Source organism: Lynx rufus, unplaced genomic scaffold (assembly GCF_022079265.1).
Source record: "Lynx rufus isolate CCGP_SWC_20201006 ecotype Redwood Valley unplaced genomic scaffold, mLynRuf1.p SCAF_3, whole genome shotgun sequence".
Lineage (NCBI taxonomy): Eukaryota > Metazoa > Chordata > Mammalia > Carnivora > Felidae > Lynx > Lynx rufus.
In genome coordinates, this window is record NW_025814845.1 from 80,461,450 (window position 1) to 80,485,070 (window position 23,621).

At 43.3% G+C, this 23,621-nt stretch overlaps 1 protein-coding gene across 2 annotated transcripts in view; it reads left to right on the forward strand.

Annotated features, from left to right (window-relative positions):
• The window catches only part of DAPP1 (dual adaptor of phosphotyrosine and 3-phosphoinositides 1), a 52,419-nt gene that overhangs the window by 21,851 nt on the left and 6,947 nt on the right, over positions 1 to 23,621 (forward strand). For both annotated transcript variants that reach the window (XM_047090428.1, XM_047090426.1), the window contains exons 3-6: positions 3,279 to 3,412; positions 15,997 to 16,127; positions 21,962 to 22,009; positions 23,260 to 23,322. In XM_047090428.1, coding sequence (XP_046946384.1) covers positions 3,279 to 3,412; positions 15,997 to 16,127; positions 21,962 to 22,009; positions 23,260 to 23,322 — 376 coding nt within the window. The remainder of the gene's footprint in view (positions 1 to 3,278; positions 3,413 to 15,996; positions 16,128 to 21,961; positions 22,010 to 23,259; positions 23,323 to 23,621) is intronic.

Genomic DNA, 23,621 nt, shown 5'->3' on the forward strand with positions numbered 1-23,621 from the left:
GTGATAATCAGGACAGTGTCTGTTCCCTTGGCGTCTGAGGGCCTGTAGCAAGTCATTCTGGGTTTGCAAGGAGTTGACCTCGGCTTAGACTGGGAATGTGAGGAGTCCATGAAGTCGCTCTCAGCCACCCACTCATTAACCTCAAACTGTGACTGTTTTATTACTGTTCTGATGGCGTCTCCATATACCCCTGAAAATAGTCCCCTCTTCGTTCGTCTTTCGCGCTGATCTGGCATAAGGAGGTTTTCTCTATTCTTTTCTGCTCCACGTGGTCTAGGCCTCCTTGTCACTAACTCAGGAGCAACACTTACACTCTTTTCTCTCTGAATCCTCTTTTTCATCTAGTTTAGCAGTAGTTTCTTTTGTTTTGTTTTGTTTAATTTTTTTAATGTTTATTTATTTTGAGAGAGAGAGAGAGAGCACATGAGCGGGAGAGGGGCAGAGAGAGAGGGAGACACAGAATCCAAAGCAGGCTCCAGGCTCTGAGCTGTCAGCACAGAGCCCGATGCAGGGCTCGAACTCACAAACCATGAGATCATGACCTGAACTGAAGTCAGAGGCTTAACTGACTGAGACAGCCAAGTGCCCCTGTTTTGTTTTTGAAAGTCTCCTCTACTTCTGAGAGGGGGAAAAACTGGCTATAAAAGTTTTTCCCTAAATAATTGATGGCAGGCTTCTATGAGCTCAAAAGAGAAGAATCACCATATTTTTTTATCTTCTCTTTGGGCTTCTGGACCTACGTATTTTCTACGCCACATAACAAATTACCTAAAATGTAGTGGCGTTAAACAACATAAACTGATTATCTCACAGTTTCTGTATGTCAGAAGTCCCAGTGAGTTCTCTGGATTCTCTGCTTGGGCTCCGACCATGCCAAAATTAAAGTGCTGGCTGAGGCTGTGGTTCATCTGGGCCTTCACATGCTCTTCCTTCAGTCTCTTCTTTCTTCTTCAGCCCTTTTCACTCATGTCCTTGTTGCTATAGGACTGAGCTCCCCACTTTCCATCTAGCTATTGGCCAGGGATCGCTGTCAGCTTCTGGAATCCACCCACCATTTCCTGCCAAGGGGCCCCCACAGGCAGTTCATAGCATGGATGTTTGCTTTCTTCTAGACCATCTAGAGCGAGCCCCCCTCTCCTGTGACCAGCCAAAGAAACCCTTTTGCTTTTACCAAGACTTTCATGTGATTAGGTCAGGCCCACCCAGAGAATGTCCCTATTTTAAGGTAGCTAATTTGGAGCCTCTATTACCTGCAAAATCCCTTCATAGTAGCATCTATATCAGCATTTATTGAATAAATGGTGGAAAGTGTATGTAGTCCAGGGGCTGAGAATCTTGGGGTCCTGTTGGAACACTTCCATCCAGGGCACGTCTATAAGCCTATTTTTTTTTTAATTTTTTTTTTCAACGTTTATTTATTTTTTTGGGACAGAGAGAGACAGAGCATGAACGGGGGAGGGGCAGAGAGAGAGGGAGACACAGAATCGGAAACAGGCTCCAGGCTCCGAGCCATCAGCCCAGAGCCTGACGCGGGGCTCGAACTCACGGACCGCGAGATCGTGACCTGGCTGAAGTCGGACGCTTAACCGACTGCGCCACCCAGGCGCCCCTATAAGCCTATTTTAAGGGGAGTGGAAGAAATAGGTGGGAGGGTGAGGAGGTAAGTAAGAGGGTCACAGATTTTTAAAAACCACCTTTATTAATAGTTTTCATGTTACTCTGCTCTATTTTGCTTTAAATTTTTTCTAAATAACGTTTTGGAAAAATTATTAATCAGACATGAATTTGTGCATGGGTGGAAGCAGGAATGTTACTTTCTCTGATCGACAGCAAAGGTGAAAAATTTATCAAGGGGTCAGGCTGCAAATCCTTTAATGCAAAGATCTTCCCCCGATCTCAAACATGTGGAATTATTAGATCGAAGAATGCTAACTTGTCATCAATATATTTCTCATCGGAATGGTTAGATCAGAAACTTCTTCCAATTAGGTGGCACATATATATCACATCTATATAAAAATGTAAAAAAAAATAACCACGGGGGGCACCTGGGTGACTCAGTCAGTTGAGTGTTGGACTCTTGGTCTCCGCTCAGGTCATGATCTCACAGTTCATGAGCTCAAGCCCCACGTCGGGCTCTGTGCGGACAGCACAGAACCTGCTTGGGATTCTCTCTCCCCCCCTCTCTCTGCCCCTCCTTGCTCTCTCCCTCTGTGTCTCAAAATAAATAAATAATCTTTTTAAAAAATCACCAACAGAGGTGACAGGAACCACAAACCAGCTCAAAAGAATGCCTTTTTTTACTCATTCATTTGTTCACTCCGTTAATAATAAATATCTAAGAGCATCACTCTATGCCAAGCTCTTTGATAAGTGTTGTGGAAGGTTCAGGCTTTGCCCTCAGGAAGTGCAGCTCACAGGACAGTAGGACACTATACAAGTAGCTCACGACAAGGAAGAGTGCAGTGAATGACGGGAAAGGAGCCAGGTGAGTGTGTGGACTGTCGAGGGGAGAAAAGCAAGTAACTCATGTTGTGAGTATCATGGTGTACTTGACCCAGCAGGTGTCTTTGGGCTGACACTTGTTCAGAAACAAAGGGGGCGATGTTGCTGGTGAAGGGGGCTGCAAGAGCTCAGGGACAACAGCGGAAACTGTGAGGAGAATTGTAGGTCTGGTTGGATCGGAGAAGCAGTCCTCAGGGTGTGGTCCCCAGACTGGCGGCATCCCCAGAGAACATGTTAGGGATGCAAATTCTTGGGCCCCACACCCTGGACCTGCCAAATCAGGAATTCAGGGGGCAAGGCCCAGAAATCTGGGTTTTAACGAGCCCTCCAGGTGATTCCAATTTCTGATGCGTGCTAACGTTGGAGCAGGACTTACACAGACAGGAGAGGAATAGCGTGAGTCAAATACTTATCTATTTAGGGGCACCTGGATAGCTCAAAGCACCCGACTCTTGATTTCTGCTCAGGTCAATCTCACAGTTTCTTGAGTTCGAGCTCCGCGTCTGGCTCTGCACTGACAGCGTGGAGTCTGCTTGAGCTTCTCTCTCTCTACACCTCCCCTGGTCATGCGATCTTTGTCTCTCTGTCTCTCTCTAAGAGTAAATAAATACACTTAAAAAATTATTTTAACACTAGTGCTTTCAATAATTGTGTTGTAATTCTCAGTTTTTAGAAGGGTTTCATGATGATGCTCATGCCTAATGTTATATTTCCCTTCAAAACAAGATAATTCATTTCTTAAATAACCTAAAGCATTTCTTTTTCCCTTTCAGAGCCAAAGACTCTGTCAAACACTTTCATGTTGAATATACTGGATATTCATTTAAATTTGGCTTTAATGAGTTCTCATGTCTGAAGGATTTTGTCAAGCATTTTGCAAATCAGCCTTTGATTGGAAGTGAGACAGGTAAGCCACGAACAGATAGATACTTGACCTATGAGACATTGTTTCAGGATGGAGGAAGGAAAAGGAGGATTTCATTAAATAGTTGTCACTTCTGTTGGGTTATGTACATACGATATGCGATTAGATATGGTTAGAAACAATTTTTTCCAATTGCTGTGCCATATGCTACATTAATAAATTTAATCTATATCTGTATCTATATATCTGTATTACCTTTACGAGAAAACAATGTGCTTTGAACAAAGTAGACAGTTTTTTTAGAATGTGATATAATAATGGATTGATTTAAAGTACACAACTTAAAAAAATAGTCTATTCATTTTACAATAATATATATAGTAAACAAAGAAAAAAGAAAGGCTAGAACAACTTTCTGATTCCTCATAATTTTAGACATGGACAGTTTACATATTGGGACCACCCATAAAAGATAATGTTGAGCATTTTTTAAAACAGAATTCATACTTAAATGTTCACAAATATCATGGAATGTTAAAAATATTGACTGGAAATTGTTCTTTTGAACAATGCCTTTATTACATCATAAAATTCTGTTTCTCTTGGTTTTTGTAAGTCTTTACATTGGACTTAAATATGGATGGAAAATTTTGAATTTCCCTGTTTGAATGGTTAAAGTCCAACTAGAATATTCAAGTTAAAAAACAAAAGACACACTACCCGGGTATCTGAATTATCTAACTTGTTTTTCTGTACCAATTAAAGTAAGCAAAAGATCACCCCTATATCTGTGATACAGAATCACAATTTTATGTGGCCTAAACGATGGTAATTCTTGGGTAATCAAAAGTTGGGTGATTCCAGAATGTGTAGCAGAAGACGAACTCAAGACTTAACAGTACAGCTATCTTACCATGAATGTGTTTATACTTGCTTTCTTGGTAAACATGGCCAGTGGACTTTTTGTTAACTTCAGTGTGGTTGTAGAGATGCCTCGCCAGTCTTTCCTCCTCTGCTGTTTCTGTGGCCTGGATAGACCCTGATATGAATCACACAGTATCAAGTGTAGATGAAAAGCACAGTGGAAACCACAGAGTAGTTGCCTTATTTTATACTGACCGCATAAGACCTATACTAGAATATTCCAAACCGAAAAACTGAAGCTATAATCTTTTTTTCTGGTGGAAATTCTTCCAATCGGCCCTGAAAACTACTTTACCAGCAGTAGTTCACATAAACAAATGACAAGTGGGCATGCATTATTTATTTCCATTGCTACTTTGGCTATGGCAAGCATTTTAGTTTCTCAAATCCCTTCACTTCAAACTTACCTCCTACTTGTTTCCCACTCTATGCTCGACTTTATTCACTTCTTGATCACGAGAAATTGAGATTTTGAAACTAAAAACTTTGTTTTGCTACCCCTATTTGTGTCCTTCTTTATGTCCCCCAGGTCCTGATACAGTGCATGACACTTTGGGTGATGGATGGATGGGTGGATGGATGATGATTCTGAGTGGGAACTCTTTGTCACTTCAAAGCCATGATAAGTGTTATCTTCCAGCCTTTTTTCTTCCTCCAAGCAACGTCAGCTTCCTTCTTTTGAACTCTCCTCCTAGACTCTGTATTTAACCCATTTGATCATTCTCTGTGCTCCTTCCTGGACTTTATCCAAGTTACGGAACAGGTATACATTCTGTCTACCAAAAGGTTTCAAAAACCTTTAAGGTCAAAGTGAATGCAGTGGTTTCTGGGTGAACCTTTCTGGCACAGGTCCAATCTCCAGGCAAGAGGATCACCTAAGTCTTCTTCAAAGTAAAGGCTCCTTGACATTGAATTTAAGAAATGTCGGGGCGCCTGGGTGGCGCAGTCGGTTAAGCGTCCGACTTCAGCCAGGTCACGATATCGCGGTCCGTGAGTTCGAGCCCCGCGTCGGGCTCTGGGCTGATGGCTCAGAGCCTGGAGCCTGTTTCCGATTCTGTGTCTCCCTCTCTCTCTGCCCCTCGCCCGTTCATGCTCTGTCTCTCTCTGTCCCAAAAATAAATAAACGTTGAAAAAAAAATTTAAAAAAAAAAAAAAAAAAAAGAAATGTTAAATTTCCCTGCAAATACAGTAATCTAACTAAAGAAGTTTTACTATTAATCCTTTGGGAGAGTGAAGATTTGTAATCCTGATTCCTAAGGTAGTTTTATCCAAAGCTAAAGTTTGTTGTATCGTTATCATTTCTATAATCATTTTTTACAATAAAACTCAGGAAACTAAGATTTTTATCCTCTCTGCTGCATCTTCTCTGTGCCATTCATTATCCAACAGGAAATTTGCTATTATTTGAATCCCTTGCTACAGGCTCTTGATGCTTATGGATATATACTTGGCTTCCTAGCTTCCAGGCCTTGAGTTAGATATCACCAACTCTGAAATATTCCTCTTATCTGTCCCAGCCAGATGAAGCAAAGCCACCGAAGCTGGGAACAAGGGGAAAAACCCATGACAAACAAGTGTTCCAATGTTGCCCCTCTGGGAGTAATAGGCCTCAGGAAACAAGATAACGTGCTGAAGTCATGATGACTCTTAAACCCAGCAGATTTTCAGAAGCCACAATCGGCACTATGACCTGTGAACAACAGTGAATGGAAACCAGAATGCCACCTTCTAAAAATAGGCCCCTTCTTGTTCATTTGAGTATTGGCTCTTGGTGTTGAGCAGCAGTGATCAGGAGGCCTCCAGTCTGATGATTTCTTGGTCTGCATCAGAGAAGTGCAAACTCTTAAAGTTTTCATGCAATTAAAGGTTACCAGGGGAAGCATTTGTCTGCACAATGGATGAGGCCAGCCAGGGTTCTTACCTCCAGATCCTAGAATGGAAAGGACTAGAACGGGGGATTTCAGGCCACTCCTTTTAGCCCAGACCCCCGTCAGGCCAGCAGCACCTTGCAGTGCCTAGAGAGTGAGTTTATTTAAAAGAGACTTTCCCACACTTACCCACTGACAGGGACGGCACTGCATCTGAAGGCAATGGGCAGGACCTCCAAATAACCAATAGCTTTACCCGACTTCGCCTTGCAGTTAAATATAGTGTAGAGGGAAACCCAGAACACTCGGTTCTGGGTCATAAGAAAATATTTGTATTTGGGATATGTAAAAGTGTTAACCTAAAGGGAAGAATACTATTTTAAGATCTCTTCTTTCCTATTCTATTCCTTTTCTCTACTCCTCAAATTCTCAGGATTTCTGTTTCCTTAATCTGAAGAATGAAGATTTCCTAAGCAAGAGCTAAAAGCCTCCTGACAACCTGAATATTCTATTGTGATAATTTCCTTATCCCTTGCTATAATCTGCATTTAACCTTTCCAGTCTCCATGAAAGTTTCTGTTCACTCTAATTTCTCCTTATTAACAGCCATCAGCATAATATCGTTAGATATTTCTGATTGCCAAATCCCAATCATTTCCCAAGTAAATATCATAGTGACATTCAACATGCTCTCTTCCTTTACTTTCCTCAGTGGCTCTTTTATCTTCTAACATTTTGTTTAATTCACTTTTTAAAAAATTTTTGTTTAATGTTTATTTATTTTTGAGAGGGAGAGAGAGACAGAGTGCGAGTGGGGGAGGGGCAGAGAGAGAAGGAGACACAGAATCCCAAGCAGACTCCAGACTCTGAGCTGGTGGCACAGAGCCTGATGTAGGGCTCTAACTCGTGAACCTCAAGATCATGACCTGAGCCTGACCTAAGTCGGAGGCTTAACCGACTCAGCCACCCAGGACCCCTGTATAATTCACTTTTTTTAAAAATCTTTGCAAAACATTAAAAAAAAAAAAAACCTCTTTGCATTAGTATGTAAACCCTTTAAGAAGAGGGATATTTGTCATTTTTGTACCCTGATCATATGTCCCAGTAGGTACAAGAATGAATGGTAATAATTTTCACAACATTTCATAATTTCATGTTGGTTTCCCTTTATCTCATTACCAAAGCCTGCATTGCAGCTTGAATGACAACACATCAACCAGTGAACTTCTGACAATTAGTTTTTACTTCCAAAGTTTTGTTTTAATGTTTATTTATTTATTTTTGAGGGAGAGCATGAATGCATGCATGAGCCAGGGAGGGACAGAGAGAATCCCTAGCAGGCTCCAAAAGGGCTGTCAGTCCAGAGCTCGATCAGGGGCTTTTTGTGGGGCTCGATCTCAGGAACCATAAATCATGACCTGAGCCATCCAGGCGCTCCTTACTTCCAAAGTTTATGCAAAGCATCATTTAAAATGATGCTTTGTGTTGTATGTATGCTCAGTAATGCTTAAATTCAGAATTTGCCTTTTTTTTTTGTACATTTATTTATTTTTGAGAGACAGAGAGAGACAGAACACAAGTGGGGGAGGGGCATAGAGAGACTGAAACACAGAATCCAAAGTGGGCTACAGGCTCCGAGCTGTCAGCACAGAGCCAAACACAGGGCTCATACTCACAAACCCTGAGATCATGACCTGAGCCGAAGTCGGACGCTTAACCAACTGAGCCACTCAGGCGCCCCAGAATTTGACTTTCATTCGTTATAATAAGCTGCAATATAAAACTTTTCTTCCTACTTGTACGTGGCTTCTAAATTCAACTCAAACAGACTTGGAAATTTGAGCCTTTTTTATTAGCATGGATACATTTGGGCCATTATTAATTTTTACTGTACCCTCTTATAATTAGCTAGGTTTCATACACATATATTCTTTGAACATAGAGAGCATTTATCTTTATCCTTAAATGTCTTAATATTATTAGAACAAAAATTACCTTTCCTTGTGTTTCTATTAGAATACTTCTGTATATGAAATTGCCATATACAATTTGTTATAGGAATTACTGTGTTGTGACTTTAAGCACCCACCCAGCATGAAAAAGGATGACATGAATCAAGTGTTATGTTTGTACTTACCCTTTATAATAATCCGTTCTCGGTTTTGAAGATCCCATCTGGTTCTTTCTTAAATGTCGGATTTCCACTTCTCTTTTTGTTTTGATGTGGGGATTCCCAACCTCTTGATAACCACTGTCATTATTATTAATTTATTTTGTAACACCAGCCTTTTTACCCGGTGGCATTTTAAAATAATTACGTTAAAATTCAGTGTAGTTTGAGAATTGTGTGCCATTTCTGAAAATAATCGATGACAACTCAGAATTCTGCCAAACCACAGCCAAGCATCACTCCTTTAGTTTCTGCTTGCCAAAAAAGCAAGTTTTCTCAGTTTGTCATAAGGTGTGTTTGCAAAAGGAAAAGGCAGGCAGGGAAGGGAATACGGAAGCAACACGTATGGAGTACTCACTGAGTTCTGAGCGTGCCGTTGGATGCTTTCGCAGATACCAAGTTATTGAATCTCCTGAACCATCCACGGTAATGTGAAAGTGGTCCCATTTTTAGATGAGGAATTGAAAACTTAGACATGTGAAGTTATTTGGCCAGCGTGGCACAGCCAGAAAACATCAGAGCTGAGAGTGAAATCCAAGCCAACCTGGTTCTAAACCATAGGGGCTTTCCATTCACCTCACTGTCTCCCGACGCTGGTCTACCAGTGACACAGCAGCACGACATTGCCACAGCACAGTGTGACCTTGAGTGGGTTTGGACAGGAAGATCTTTGCCACAACGACACAGTAGGATGTTTGTAGGACAGGGCAGAGCTATCCCCCAGTCTCTTCTTTAAGGTCTGTAACAATATTTTCGGTATGTGATGTAAAGGCATTGTTCTAAAGAATGTGAATCAATCTGAACTTCTGTCTTCGTATTTACCGCTGTTCTTATGCTATTTACATGAATTGCCACTTGGGAAATTATCTTGGAGGACATCTTAAAACATAAAAGGCTGACTAAAAAACATACATAGGCCCATCGCATTTATGTCTCTCCGGAAGAGATATAAGACAGCTTATGTAAATATGATACAGTAAAAGAAAATGTTAAGTTTGGGGTGCCTGGGTGGCTCGGTTGGTTGAGCATCCAACTTCGGCTCAGGTCATGACCTCACAGTTTGTGAGTTCAAGCCCCGCATCCGGCTCTCTGCTGTCAGAGTGGAGCCCGCTTGGATCCTGTCTCCCCACCCCTCTGCCCCTTCTCCCTTGTGCTCTCTCCCAAAAATAATAAACATCAAAAAAAAAAAAGTGACATTATAAAAAAGTAAATAAAACGTAAAGGTTAAATGAGAATGTGGAAGAAAAGGAAAATGAGACACAAAGACGCAATGATGTCAGAAGTAAAGTACTTTAAACGGGCAGTGTGCTTGGCAGGAAACAGGACACACCCTTGGTTACTAAGTGTCCTAGTATCTCTTGCCCCTGCATTAGGCTTGTGTGTGTAACTAGATTTACAGGATATTAGAATGGGAAAGGATCCCACAGACCGTTTCATTTTTCCTTTACAAATGGAGAAACCAAGGCCTGATGAGAAACGTTGAGGCAAAAACTCTCATCTCCTTTCCTCAGGCTACCTCCTCAAGGATCTGCTTGTTCGAATTTTGATTTCCATGTACACCCTTGCGCTGACAATAAAGTACATTTCACAGGCCGTAGAGAGTTTCCATTACTCCATAATGAGTAAACACGTGAACTCCTAGTTCAGCTCCAGCCTCTGCCATTCATTCACCAGCTGTATGTCCTTGGGAAAATGATGTAACCTCCCTGAGATTCAGTTTCACCATCTTACAGATCAGAGCTGGTGACCTAACAGTTCATACCTTAATAGTTCCTGACTTGCTATTGAGGATTGAATGAGATTGGGTATGAAAGGCTATAAAAATCATTTTTAGCTTGGCATAAATAATCACTATTGTTGTTTTTTAACAAAGCACCGTTATGGTAATCCCATCATATTGTCCGCAAGAGCTGCATATTCTTTGGTATACCATGAAGAGTTAGTTGGGGGCAATTAATTACATTTGTATTTATCAAGTGTTTATGTCATCTTCAAATTTTAAGCCAGCTCCGCAGAGGATTCAGATAAAGGATCAGATAAAGTGACGGCTCCGCAAAGAGCGACCTGACTTGACTTGAACATTTTAACAGAATCTTCTGACCTGGCCAGCTGATCTACTTCTCTTCCCTCTGTGTAGTTCTCCCTGTGAGGCTGGAAAGGGGCTATTAAAGCCCCTGTGTATGTAAGCGAACGTAGTTTGACCAGCATCATCTTAATGATGGGTTAAAGTTCATTTGCAGGGTAGGTTGCAAAGAAGCAAGGAGAAAGAGCTTGAATATTCCTGTCACTCCCTCTAGAAAGCCGCTTCCCACCGGCAAGAGATGACAGAGAAATCCACCATGCACACACCAGTTGCCTAGCTTGTTTTCTGAACCTGAGGGCAATAACGAAGCATGAGTGGATGTAGTCTTATTTGAATTTAATTCAACAAATATGTATTGGGCGCCAGCCACGAGCTGAGGACTACTAGCTACTGATGATGCGGTGATGAATCAGGTATCAACCTCATCCTCCAACATCTTACAATCTAGTTGGAAACCTGATGGGCAAGCACAAGCTTTAGTGCCTAAAAGAAATATTCTAAATAAAAGTTTCCCTGTTCAGAGCTAGATGTGCTCTTGTGCTATACTCCACTTCAGATATCGAAGCAATGCCTGAGGCTTGAAAACTGTTCTGTATTTCTGAAGCGCTACGGGATACAAGATAAGGAGTCCTCCAATGCAGTCTCACCGTATCACAGACAGAGTGGGTGTCCTGTAAGTTACAGTTCAGCCAATGCAAACTGAAATGCTTGCCTTGGCCCTGCTCTGATCACCTCAAAAATGTACCTCCACCGAGTGTTTCTGAAACCAGGTTTCATATCAAAGGCAGGAAACAACAATCTCCTTCATGTAGTTCAGAAACTGAAGTGAAACTTGCAGCCAGGTTTCCAAGAGCTGGGCTGTACAGCTTCCTCTCTCCTCCCTCCACCAGCCCCTGCCTCCTGTTGCTTTTTATCTGAATCTTCCAACCAAATCCTGGAATTAATTTGCCCTGAATATCACTAAACCCAAGTTTCTCTCTTATGGGGCCAAGGCACTACCTTGGACCTTAGGTGGAAATACAATCAGTCTGTGGTGGCTACATTATTCAAGTTTCTTTTGATTTCAACCAACCTTGGCTAGCTGAATTAAAAAAAAAAAAAATGGAGGGAGGGGAATACAGGGAAATAAATGGATTTTCCTTGGGGGTGGTGGTGGTAAGGATTGGTATTCTCTCCCAGATTTTAAAAGCAGACTGAACACCAAGAGACAATAACGAATCAGCCCCATGATCACGGCACCGCTGAAGCTTTCAGCAAACTGACATGACTGCCTTGGTCCTGCTCTGATCACCTCAAAAGTGGGCCTCCACCGAGTGTTTCTGAGACCAGGTTTTATGCCAAAGGCAGGAAAGAACAGTCTAATTCATGTAGTTCAGAAACTGAAGCTAGTGGGCCTTCTCTCCAGAGAAATCACTAAGCAGATCCCCGGAAGTAAGTCCCGTGAGTGCAGCCTGAGTGAGGTGTTCGTGGGGGAGGTCTGCGGGGATCTACCTTGGCGTACAAGGATGGGGCAGTGTCTACGGAAGGGGAAATCACTCTTAGCCCAGCAGCCGTGCCAGGAAGCTCTATACATTATTGTTTTCTCTTGGGCAGACCGGTCAGCTAAGACCTTTCAGGGGGCTGGATGTTTATCAGTGGAAGTTGTCATTTTATAAGTGCTTTGCCATTTTCTTCATTCCACAATTCAATCCAGCCTCCTTCATGGTCTTACTAGTTAAAGTCAATGTATAGTCAATTGTACTTTCCTGTTGACTCAATATCATTTCCCTCAGTTTAGCTTTTGTTGGTGAAACTTTAGAAGAGGTTTTCGAAATAGAATTTGGTTCCCCCTAGTGGAGATTTGGACAGCTGTACTTGGCCTTGTGGCCGAAGCCGGCCTTGCCCGAAGCCGGGGTAATTGTAGACCTGGGAGGCTGGTTCCTCCCAGGCTCTTCTCTGACTTAACCCTGAATTACTGTGGCATCCATTTATCTACTCACTCATCAAGCTTTCATTATGTCAGCATCTCTACCAGGAAGTGGGATTGCAAAGGTAAATTTGGCACTGCTCTAAAGAGACTCACAGGGTGGGGAAATGCACCTGTTGAAAAGGCAATGGCTTCATAATACCAAGTGGTTATAGCATTGTGACTCAGGCGGCATTCCTTGCACACAGATCTTACACTATAGCACAACTGGCCCCCAAGGCTATGCTTATCTCCTGGGCACTGTACTATGGTAGGCAAGCTAATGGCCCACCCAAAGATGCCCATGTCTCTCCCTGGACCTGTTAATATGTTATGTTATGTGGCATGAGGGAATTAAGATTGCAGATGGAATTAAGAGTACAAGTCAGCTGACTTTGGATGGGGAGGTGTGCGATTACAATGGTGTGTCCATTGTAATCATAAGGATCCTTATAAGTGAAAGACGGAGGCACAAGAGGGAGACCCAGAGACATGGCAGTGTGAGCAGGCCTTAATGCACTGTTACTGGCTTTGAAGATGGAGGAATGTGGCCACCAGGCAAGGAATGCAGGCAGTTTCTAGAAGCTAGAAAAAACAGGGAATGGATTCTCCCCCAGAGATTTCCGGAAGGAAAGCAGTCCTGCCAATACCTTGATTTAAGATTATGAGACGCATTGCAGACTTCTGACCTCTAAAACTGTAAGGTAATAATTTTGAGTTGTGTTAAATCACTACGTGGTGATTTGTTACAAAAGCAACAGGAAACCACTACAGGTAGTATACTTGGGTACGTGCCAGAAAAAAAAATTGGCTAGATACATCTTTCTAAAGCATCATTTAAAAAATTATTTTCATATTGGGGGACGTAGGTGGCTCAGTTGGTTAAGCGTCTGACTTCAGGTCATGATCTCGTGGTTTGTGGGTTTGAGCCCCCTGATGGGCTCTGTGGTGACAACTCAGAGCCTGGAGCCTACTTCGGATTCTGTGTCTCCCTCTCTCTCTCTCGCTCTCTGTTTCTCTCTCTCTCAAAAATAAACATTAAATTTTTTTTAAGTTGGGTTATAGATGTAGTTTGGATCCTTATAAAACAGTATTTTCATATTAAACATGGAAAAGTAGGGGCGCCTGGGTGGCTCAGGTGGTTAAGTATCCGACTCTTTGATTTCGGCTCAGGTCATGATCTCACGGTTTGGGCTCGGTGCTGACGGTGTAGAGCCTTGGGATTCTCCCTCTCTCCCTCTGCCTCTATCCCGCTCTTTCTCAAAATAAATAAACAAGCTTAGAAAAATACATGGAATGGGGAGAAAGCATAAGATTTCATGTTTTTTCTAACTTGCGAGCTGCTTTGAACACTGGGGTCCAGTTCCCTCTCCTCCACGATCAGACGGAAGGGTTTACGAGGCACCAATACATCTTGGAGCTGCCATCAGTGGCTCCTAGACTCTGCCATTTTTACTCTCAGCACAATGTCACACATGGGTCTTTGTAAACTCAACATTTAAAAATTCATGCTCCCAAAGATGCAATCATTAGATTTTCACTCAAGAGTTTACAACTACTCTATATCAAAGCATAATAATATCTAACATTTTCTTTTTCACTATCCTTTTCACAAACAGTTCTTTATTTGGTGCTTCAAAGAGCCTTGTGAAGACAGGGTAATTCTTCCCATGTGTCCAGGGAGGAAACAGAAGCTAGAATGACCGTCCAAGGGTCAACAGGCACTGAGTGGCAGGGGTGGCTCTTTCCATGATGCCACGGTGACTGCCTGGCGCATCACCGGGGGTGGTTCTCTGGGGGGGGGGTCACCATGGAGCCAACCGCACATTCTGCAAGCATCTGGCACGTTGTGATTGTGTCACACGGCCCCTGAGCCTGCACAACGGCTGCTCTTGATTTACGCGTCTCTGCTTTCCTTATGACTGTCAAACCGTAACTGGCCTCTTGTCCTGATATGACTGGATCTGTTCTCATGAAAGGGTCACATTGACAGGAGAGCACTGACGATGTGCAAGAGTGGGACCGGTGCTTCAGATAGCTGTGAAGGCCAGTTTTTGCTGTGATCCCAACGCTATGGGTGTGAACTGGATGCTCAAGAAGGAGGAGGCCAGAGTCTCATTCTTTTCTGGGGCCAAGGTCAAGGACCCTCTCCTGGCTTCTCTCAGTGTTCCTTTTCAAGTGATAGTAGGACGCCACATGGGCTCAGTATCAGGGGCCACGGTTGTGTGTTTGCAGTCAGTTCGTTGGGCATGCTCGAGCCCCGTGGAATGGTTGGGCTTTGTTTGTAGGTCTATTATTGTTATCAAGTGCTTTTTAACTGCAGAGGTGGTCTTTCTCTTTCCTCGTCTCTCTCTCTCCCTCTCACTCTAATTCAAGGTCCATACTTTCTATAATCTGTTGAAGTACCTTTTCAAAGAGGCCTTTCTGACCACCCTTTAAAATATCACCTTCTCCCGATGCCACCCTCATCCCCCACTACGCCTGTACCTTGCTCTATTAGGGTTTCCATAACACTTCTCTCACCGGACATACTTCTTTTCATTTTTTCTTCTCCTCCCCTAGCAGAGGATCAAGTGCTCTATCTTCTTTGTTTGCTGCTGTAGTCCCGCTGCCTGGACAAGTGTCTTGCCCATAGTAGAGCTCAAGAAATATTTGTTGAATGAATCACTGTATTCTTTACATCTCTGCCCATGTCGGGTACAATCTCCGTCCTGCCTTTATAAGACTCAGTGAAATAAAAAGCAAGAAGCCATAGCAAAGGGGGAAAGAAAACCTTAACTTACTCATTTTGTAAAGTATCCAGTTCCTGCTCGCTGGTTGATTGGGGCAGGGAAGGGTGTAGAGGGGGGATGGTCAGAAACATGGTGTCAGGTGGGCTCTCAGCTTCAATGTGCCACGTCCAAGGCCCCAAAGACTGGCCCCTTTTGGAGCCCTTGTGCTGCCCAATCCCCTCCTCCAGATGGAAGTGAAGGCAATCACACATAAGCCAGTTCAGGTCATGTTCACTGGAGGAAAGCGAAAGCTTCACGTTGTTTATTTTGTTAATTGGGTGTCAGGAGACAGTAGGGAAAATGCAACGAGTCCAGTTTTTTGAGATCCACTGATTTGTTAGAAGGCTTGTTCTGAAACGAGTGAGAAATAAGGTCTATGGACTGAATCCTCCCATGCCTCCGTGCGTTTGTTGGGTTTTGCTCTCATGGTTTTTATAAAGCCTACCTGGAAAACTTCCAGTTGTAGCTTCAGGTCCGGATCCATGTTGTCTCCTCTACGGAATCTTTTCCAAAGTGTTCCAAAGGAGGGGTCTTCGGGGGCCCCGGGCACCACCGGTATGCTTTGCCCACATCTCTGACGCTGGCCTCGTCACCCTGTTCATGCACATGACTACCCCGTTAAGTGCCATCCCGTGCTAGTTCTGTCTGAGCACTACGAGGACAGAAACCATTGCATCATGCTTTATATCTTCAGCGTCCAGCTTAAGTGCCTGGCATATAGTTGGTACTTGATAAACGTCGAGAAATGAATGAGTGAATGGGTGAAAAACAAGAGACTGAAATCTAGACACGTTATCTGGTCATTTAGCATTTGGACCTTCTTTCTGGGGCTCCTCTTTGATGAGGTTCTTTTATCTTCATCCAGGCACTCTGATTGTTCTGAAACATCCCTATCCAAGGAAAGTGGAGGAACCATCCATTTATGAATCTGTCCGGGTTCACACAGCAATGCAGACGGGAAGAACGGAAAGTGACCTCGTGCCCACTGCACCCTCTGTAAGTGGCCCTCCATCTGACCACAGCGCTTTCACTGTCTAAACGTGGTAATATGCAGTAAGAGTTCAAAGGTTTTCTATATTTTTTAAACGTTTATTTTTGCGAGAGAGAGAGTATAAGCCAGGGAGGGGCAGAGAGAGAGGGAGAGAGAATCCCAAGTAGGCTCCACACTGTAAGCACAGAGCCCGATGTGGGGCTCAAACTCACGTATGGTGAGATCATGACCTGAGCCTAAGTCGAAGGCTTAACTGCACTGAGTTAGTTTTAAAAGGATGTTTGTTCACATAAAAATTCTAACTTGTGATATAAAACCTGGAAAGAAACATAAGGTTTGAAGCCCGTGACTCAGTTCATCTGGTCCATCTGGCAAATCATCAAAAAATACATTGCCATAGTGATAGTATTCTAAGTACCTTGAAAATGACACTTAGGGGTGCCTGGGTGGCTCAGTCAGTTAAGTGTCCAACTTCGGCGCAAGTCATGATCTTACAGTTTGTGGGTTTGGGTCCCCTAGAGGGCTCAGTGTTGACAGCTCAGAGCCTAGAGCCTGCTTTAGATTCTGTGTCTCGCTCTGTCTTTGCCCCTCTCCCCTTGTTGTCTCTCTCCTTCTCTCTCTCAAAAATAAATAAATAAACACTAAAAATAAAAAAAAAGAATAAAATGGCACTTAAATTCTTCCCTTTACTTAGCTAAACAAGTTCTTGGTAGAATGGGCGAGAGATGTAGATGTTCACATAGTTGGCTAAACTGTTATTCTGCCACAAGTTTCTTATATTAAGAAAATTTGGGGGGCGGGGGCACCTGGGTGTCTTAGTCAGTTAAGTGTCAGACTTCAGCTCAGGTCATGATCTGTGGTGCATGAGTTCAAGCCTCGCACTAGGCTGTCTGCAGTCAGCACAGAGCCTGCTTCAGATCCTCTGTCCCCCTCTGTCTCTGCACCTCCTCTCTCTCTCTCTCTCTCTCTCTCAAAAAAACAAACAAATTAAATAAAAACATTAAAAAAAGGAAGAAAAAAATGTTTTACATCTCAATGGTCTGCAGAGGAACAATATTCCCCACTTTGACTATAAAACCTCAGGATGTTATTTTTTTCCTATTCTTTTTTTCCCTCCTAAATGAAGGGTTTGGACGGACGGACAGACAGAAAATATTTGCACTTCTTTTTTTAATTTCTTTTAATGTTTATTTATTTTTGAGGGAGAGACAGAATATGAGTGGGGGAGGGGCAGAGAGCGAGAGGGAGACACAGAATCGGAAGCAGGCTCCAGGCTCTGAGCTGTCAGCGCAGAGCCTGATGCAACGTGGGGCTCGAACTCACAAACTGTGAGATCATGACCTGAGCCAAAATCGGGCGCTTAACCAACTGAGCCACTGGGCGCCCCAACATTCACGCTCCTTTGCAATGTGGGCCTTTGTTCAATTTCAGTGCAACAGCAGCACTCACTGTTCCTCAAGTCCATTTCTGTTTGCTCTATGAGCTGTGAGCCTGCAAGGAATCCTCCCAGAATTGCTTCCCTGCCTTGTGCTCAGAGCTCTCACACTCTCCCTCTCTGCCTTGCTTGCCAAATACTCCCGGTATAAGACATCAGGATTTGTGTGGATAATAAAGAAGACAAAAAATGAAATACGGAGAACCAACTCTAGACAGCAACTATGACACTTGAAAAAAATCATCCCTTGAAGGTATTAGGCTACAAATGACAAACGTGTGGCCTCTTTGTCTCTGCAGAATTTTTCCTACCCTGCCACCAAAGAGATCTTTCTTAAAAAGCAGATCGGTCACTTGACCTCCCTGCTTAACCTTGGGTGGTGGCTGCTGTCTTCCCCTCCCACCTGGCCCTGTTCATCCTTCTGGCCTCACCTCTGCTCCTCTCACACTCACGGTCACGTGCATCCCTCTGGCTCTGCTCCTTCTCCTCTCCCTGACTCAGGTACACTGTGAACACCACTGCTGTGCCCTCACCCTTCAAGGCTCATCAGAGATCGGTGCCTCTCAGGAAGCCTTCCTGGGCACCTCCTAGCTTTGGTGAAAATGCCCCCTTTTGTGCTCTGAGCACCCACTGTTCACTTTGATCCTGCCATCATCACGCTGGGGGCTAATAACCACTTGTGCATTTGTCTGCCGTCCCCGCGGTCTGACACTTCTCAGGACGAGAATCCGAGCTTGTCATTGGAGCTCTGTAGCCTAGCCTGGTTCCCAGGCGCACGTTACATTTTTTGCTACTCTGCTACGTCTCCTTGAAAGTAAGCATTGTGGGAATTGGATGAAAGGGGTATTTTAGCTTTGTTAGAGTTGGAAGAGGAAGTATCAAACCTCAGAACCAGCAACATTTAGGAAAGCAAGACAATGAATAGTCCCAAGTCAGAACAGACCAAAGACCGAATGAAGACTCACTCTTGGGGTACCTGGGTGGCTCAGCCGGTTGAGCATCTGACTTTGGCTCAGGTCATGATCTCACGGTTCGCAAGTTCGAGCCCCGCGTCGGGCTCTGGTGCTGACAGCTCAGAGCCTGGAGCCTGCTTCAGATTCTCTGTCCCCCTTTCTCTCTGCCCCTCCCCTGCTTGTGCTCTGTCTCTATCTTTCAAAAATGAATAAACATTAAAAAAACAGAAAAGACTCAACTCCTAATCGTTTTCCAGCCAACCCACCCCTCCCTGACTTTGTCTTTATGCATCCTTACCACCTTACCAATCACCTCACATCTCTTTCATTTGTCCAGTCCATGTAACTTCACATTCTCCTCAGCTACAGCCCCCCCCCCCCACCGAGATCCCTGCTGCTACACCTGCCCTCCCCCCCACCCCTCACCGAGATCCCTGCTCAGGGTCAGCTGCACCATACTCTACTACGTGTGTTCTTTATCAACAGTAAATTGCAGGACCTGATCTGTAGAGCTGGTGCGAGCATGGGATGTAGCTCCCTTAGGTAGAAATAGACCTCTTTGAACCAAATTCTGAAAGCCTCATTGCTTACCTTCTTTGCTCACTCCGAGTATGGAATGGATTCCCCTGCCCAAGCATCTCAGTATGACTATACACAGAATGTTCTGTACAATGGGGTTTTTAAAACAGTGGTGACTGATTGGTGGAGTGTGGCTGCACCCACACTGCAGAATGACAAATCCATGAAGCTTATCGTGCATCAATACAGGCAGAAAATTACCAACGTGTTCCGGTGTCGCAGGCAGAGAGAACAGTACAAAAGCCCTGAGGTGGGGACTAAACGGAGGTGTTTGCAGACTGGCAAGATCAGAACGATTGGCATGAAGTGAGCGAGAGGGCAAGTGGTGGAAGATGAGATTATTGAGGGAAGGAGGGGTTGATTGCCTACAGCAGTGGGGTTCTTAAGGGGCCTGCTGCCCAGCTGAGTGTTTGGAAATTCGCGGTGCTTTGGGGCCCTCCTGGCATCAGTGGGTGTCAAGAACTGAGAAGAGCCTTAGACTTCACCCTGCTTGCAGACTAACAAAGCTCCACAGCCTCATGCCAGACTTCTGTGTATCTGCCTTTCCTCTGGAGGGAAACACTATTTCTATCTTCCAAAGTCATTTGCTCAGGAGCGCCTGGGTGGCTCAGTCAGTTGCGCGTCCGACTTTGGCTCAGGTCCTGATCTCGCGGTTGGTGAGTTTGAGCCTCATTGGGCTCTGGGCCGACACTGCAGAGCCTGCTTGGGGTTCTCTCCTTCCTCCTCCCTCCTCTCTCTGCCCCTCCCCCACTTGCACTAAGGTTGTTTGTTCTACAAGCACACCTTAAAAATAGCTCTGGGACAAAGGGCTGGTGCCTTGCTCATAAGACATACGGAAACATGAGAACCCCTGAAGACTTGTTTCCCAGCAAAGGCAGGGGCCATGGAGGCTAAATGTGCCACCACACATAGGGGAGAATTATCACGTCCAAAATGTCAGCTGTATTAACAATAGGAAAGGTCTTGTAGAGAAAATAAATACTTTATTTTTGTTCTAAGTGTCGAGGAGAAATGATACGGGTTTTGAGCAACGTAATTTAAGTTTTAAAATTTTAAGACGCTCATTCTCACCACTAAGTGCAAAGTGGAATGTGTTGCAAAGTTGGGGCGAGGTGCCCAGTTAGGGGGGCTGTTGGCGCAGTCCAGGGAGAGACGGTGGCAGTGGAAACTGAGAGCGGGGATAAGAACTGGTGAACTTCAGGGTGTGTTTTGAAGGTAGAAGAGACGAGACTTGCAACAGGTTGAATGTGGTATGTGAAGGAGTCACAGAGTAGGCCTCCTGCACTTTACTCATACGGCCAAGTTGGCAGGAGGGGCGGGTTTGGCAGATGGGAAGAAGCAGTTCTGTTTTGGCTCTGGGAAATGTGAAATACCAATTGGTTCTGCTGATGGGGATTAAGTGAGATAATATATTTCAAGAGCCTGACATAGAATAGGTCCTATCTAAAATGTTAGCTCTCTGGGGCTCTTGGGTGGCACAGTTGGTTAAGCGCCCGACTTCAGCTCAGGTCATGATCTCATGGGTCGTGGGTTCAAGCCCCGCGTTGGGCTCTGTGCTGACAGCTCAGAGCCTGGAGCCTGCTTCCGATTCTGTGTCTCCCTCGCTCTCTGCCCCTACCCCACTCACACTCTGTCTCTGTCTCTGTCTCTCTCTCAAAACTAAGGACACATTAAAAAAAAATTTTAATACAATACACTATAATACAATAAAATGTTAGCTTCCTGGGGTGCCTGGGTGGCTCAGTCAGTTAAGCATCGGAATCTTGATTTCAGCTCAGGTCATGATCTCACAATTCATGGGTTCAAGCCCCACATCTGCCAGTGTGGAGCCTTCTTGGGATTCTCTCTTTCATTCTCTCTCTGTTCCTCCCTTGCTCGCTCTCTCTCTCTCAAAATAAATAAATAAACTTAAAAAGTATAATAATAAAATGTCAGCTTCCTTAGCTTCCCTGTTATGGGATTCATCCTCTTTTTAATGACTCCTTCCTTCTAAAATTTCTGTTCCCTTTGCTTCTGCAACATTTTTCTCTCTTTATTCTGTTATCTTACTAATATAAGACACATTGTGACATCATAATAGAACAAAATACCCTATAAAGAATTTGGTTTCTTCAGAAATTTATGAAGTTACAAAGTCTTCACCTTAGGGTCCTTGTTTTAGGCATATTTCTATTTGCACTGTTCCCCACCATTCCTTACAATTTATAGATGCTAGCTATGTGTGTGATAGTTACCCTTGAATTAATGCTACATGAGTGAAGAAATGATTCATTGTCACTTCAAGTGTCAATAAATCTGCATTCCTGAAATTTTTTTCCACTGAACGGAGGCCTCGAGAGATGGTCTGTAAAAAAGGGATGCTAGGATAGCAGAGGATCACGTGATAAAATAAATATGGAAATGCTACCTCTACTGTTCCCTCTTAAAATTCACAAGGCATATTAGCATCATACAGACTCGGGGAAGTAAAGAGATGTCTCTACTTAGTCCAGCGTTTCCCAAATGTATTGACCCAACATCAATCCACGGGTGTGTGCCTGGGTGCGTAATACCCGTGCAACAATCAAAGCAATGGGTTTCACATGACACACTTTGCCAACCCCGACTTTTACAAGTGATGTGATGTCGCTTATTATTTGCAAATTGCTAACTCAAGTTAGAAGAGAGTCTCTCACTTGTTGTCTGTTGCTATAGGATTCCCCCAGAAGATCCAGTCTGCAAACAGTTTCTCCCCACACAGGGAGGATGTTCAAGAAGGCGATTACTCAAAGATCAATGGCAAACTTGTGTTCCTTTTTAAAATAGGGCAGAAATAGACAAAAATCACGTTGTGATAGATCTGAGCTTTACTTGGTGCTTCTCTCTTTTTCAGCTGGGCACCAAAGAGGGTTACCTCACCAAACAGGGGGGCCTGGTCAAGGTAAGGAAATGGGTTTCTGCCTGGAGCCAGCCACAGAGAAAGAGAGCATGTCAGCAGACTCAATTCCCACGTTGACATTCTATTAAAACATGCTTGCCCACTCATTTTGACCCAGTTAAAATATTTCTGTTTCAAGAGTTGATCTTTATGACTAATATTGGTCAAAATTCTGGAAACTCACTTGACTGTCTTTGGCAAAGTCAAATGTGTAAGAGTAGGCCTACAGTTAATACTCCCCAAAACTTACAGTCCTTTTAATGGAACAATAGAGGATGAAGGATGAAAGTAGCAAGTTGACTCTAGAACATTCTTCTTTTTCATTTTTTTTAACAAAGAAGTGAAAATTATATAAAATGTTTACCCAGAAGTAGGCCAAAAATATCACTGGCATTAACGTAACTATGTTATAAAATCCCAAAGGAAACACAGTTTAGAACTTTACTAGTGTGGGGTATCCAACTGTCCCTCCATTTATGTCATTGTACCAAGATGGCCTTCATGGAATAGGTCTACTCTTCCCTATTTTAAGAGTCGGGGCACTTAACCTCTCTCATGGGTACTGGCCTGCTTGAGTTCAACCTAAATATTTATTTATTTGTGTCCCTACTAGACTGGATGCTTTCTAAGGATAGGAAGTATTTATATTCACAGCATATCTGTTTTTAAGTTCTCTGTTACCTCTTTTAACTGGACACATTGCCACCCGAGATGAGGGTTCTGTCAGTACGTAAGAAGGAGGAGGTGGGAAACACCAGTTCCTGCCACCAATACCGTGGAATTCTTAGGCAAGTCTTAGAAAATTATGTGGTTTGAGGTTCCTAAACTTCAATTTGTGTATTTGTTAAACAAGAATATTGGCATCATATAAGGATTGGCTATAATATATATGAACCTCCAAGGATGGTATGTAGCCCATAGTAGGTGCTCACAAAATGGTTTATATTCTTATTATGGAGTTAATAAGACAGACATTTAGTAGTTTGTTATAAATAACCTTGGATATTTATGATAGACCATTTCTTCTTATTTGTTTAAGTATGTCAATATCTCTATCTTCATTATGAACTTAAAGCATGAAATCACTTTAGTTTTTGTACATATTTTGAAACTTTTCTTCAGAAATGACTTACCACAACAATATTTTATTGGATCTAATCTTTTAGATACTATTGAAATTAAAGGAAACGATCCAGTTCAAAGATTGCATTCCTATATTCAAAACCTGAATGTTTTAATTATTTTTTTCTCAGACCTGGAAAACAAGATGGTTCACGTTGCACAGGAATGAGCTGAAATACTTCAAAGACCAGATGGTGAGAAACATAATAATTTGCCCTTTAAAAATCAGCTCTCTAGATGCAAAGAACATCTGCCTTTGAAATCCCTGAAATTTTCTTTATGAGTACCTGAAATGCCAATAAGTGATTGGAAATGTGTGTTCTTGATTCCTGATATGAGAGTTGTTTTCTTTTTAAGTAATCTTTACGCCCAACATGAACCCTCGGGGTTCAAACTCACAACCCCGAGATCAAGAGCTGCATGCTCCACTGACAGAGCCAGCCTTGTGCCTTAGGCAGAGTTCTTCCGCAAGGATGAGATGTGTGTCCCAGAA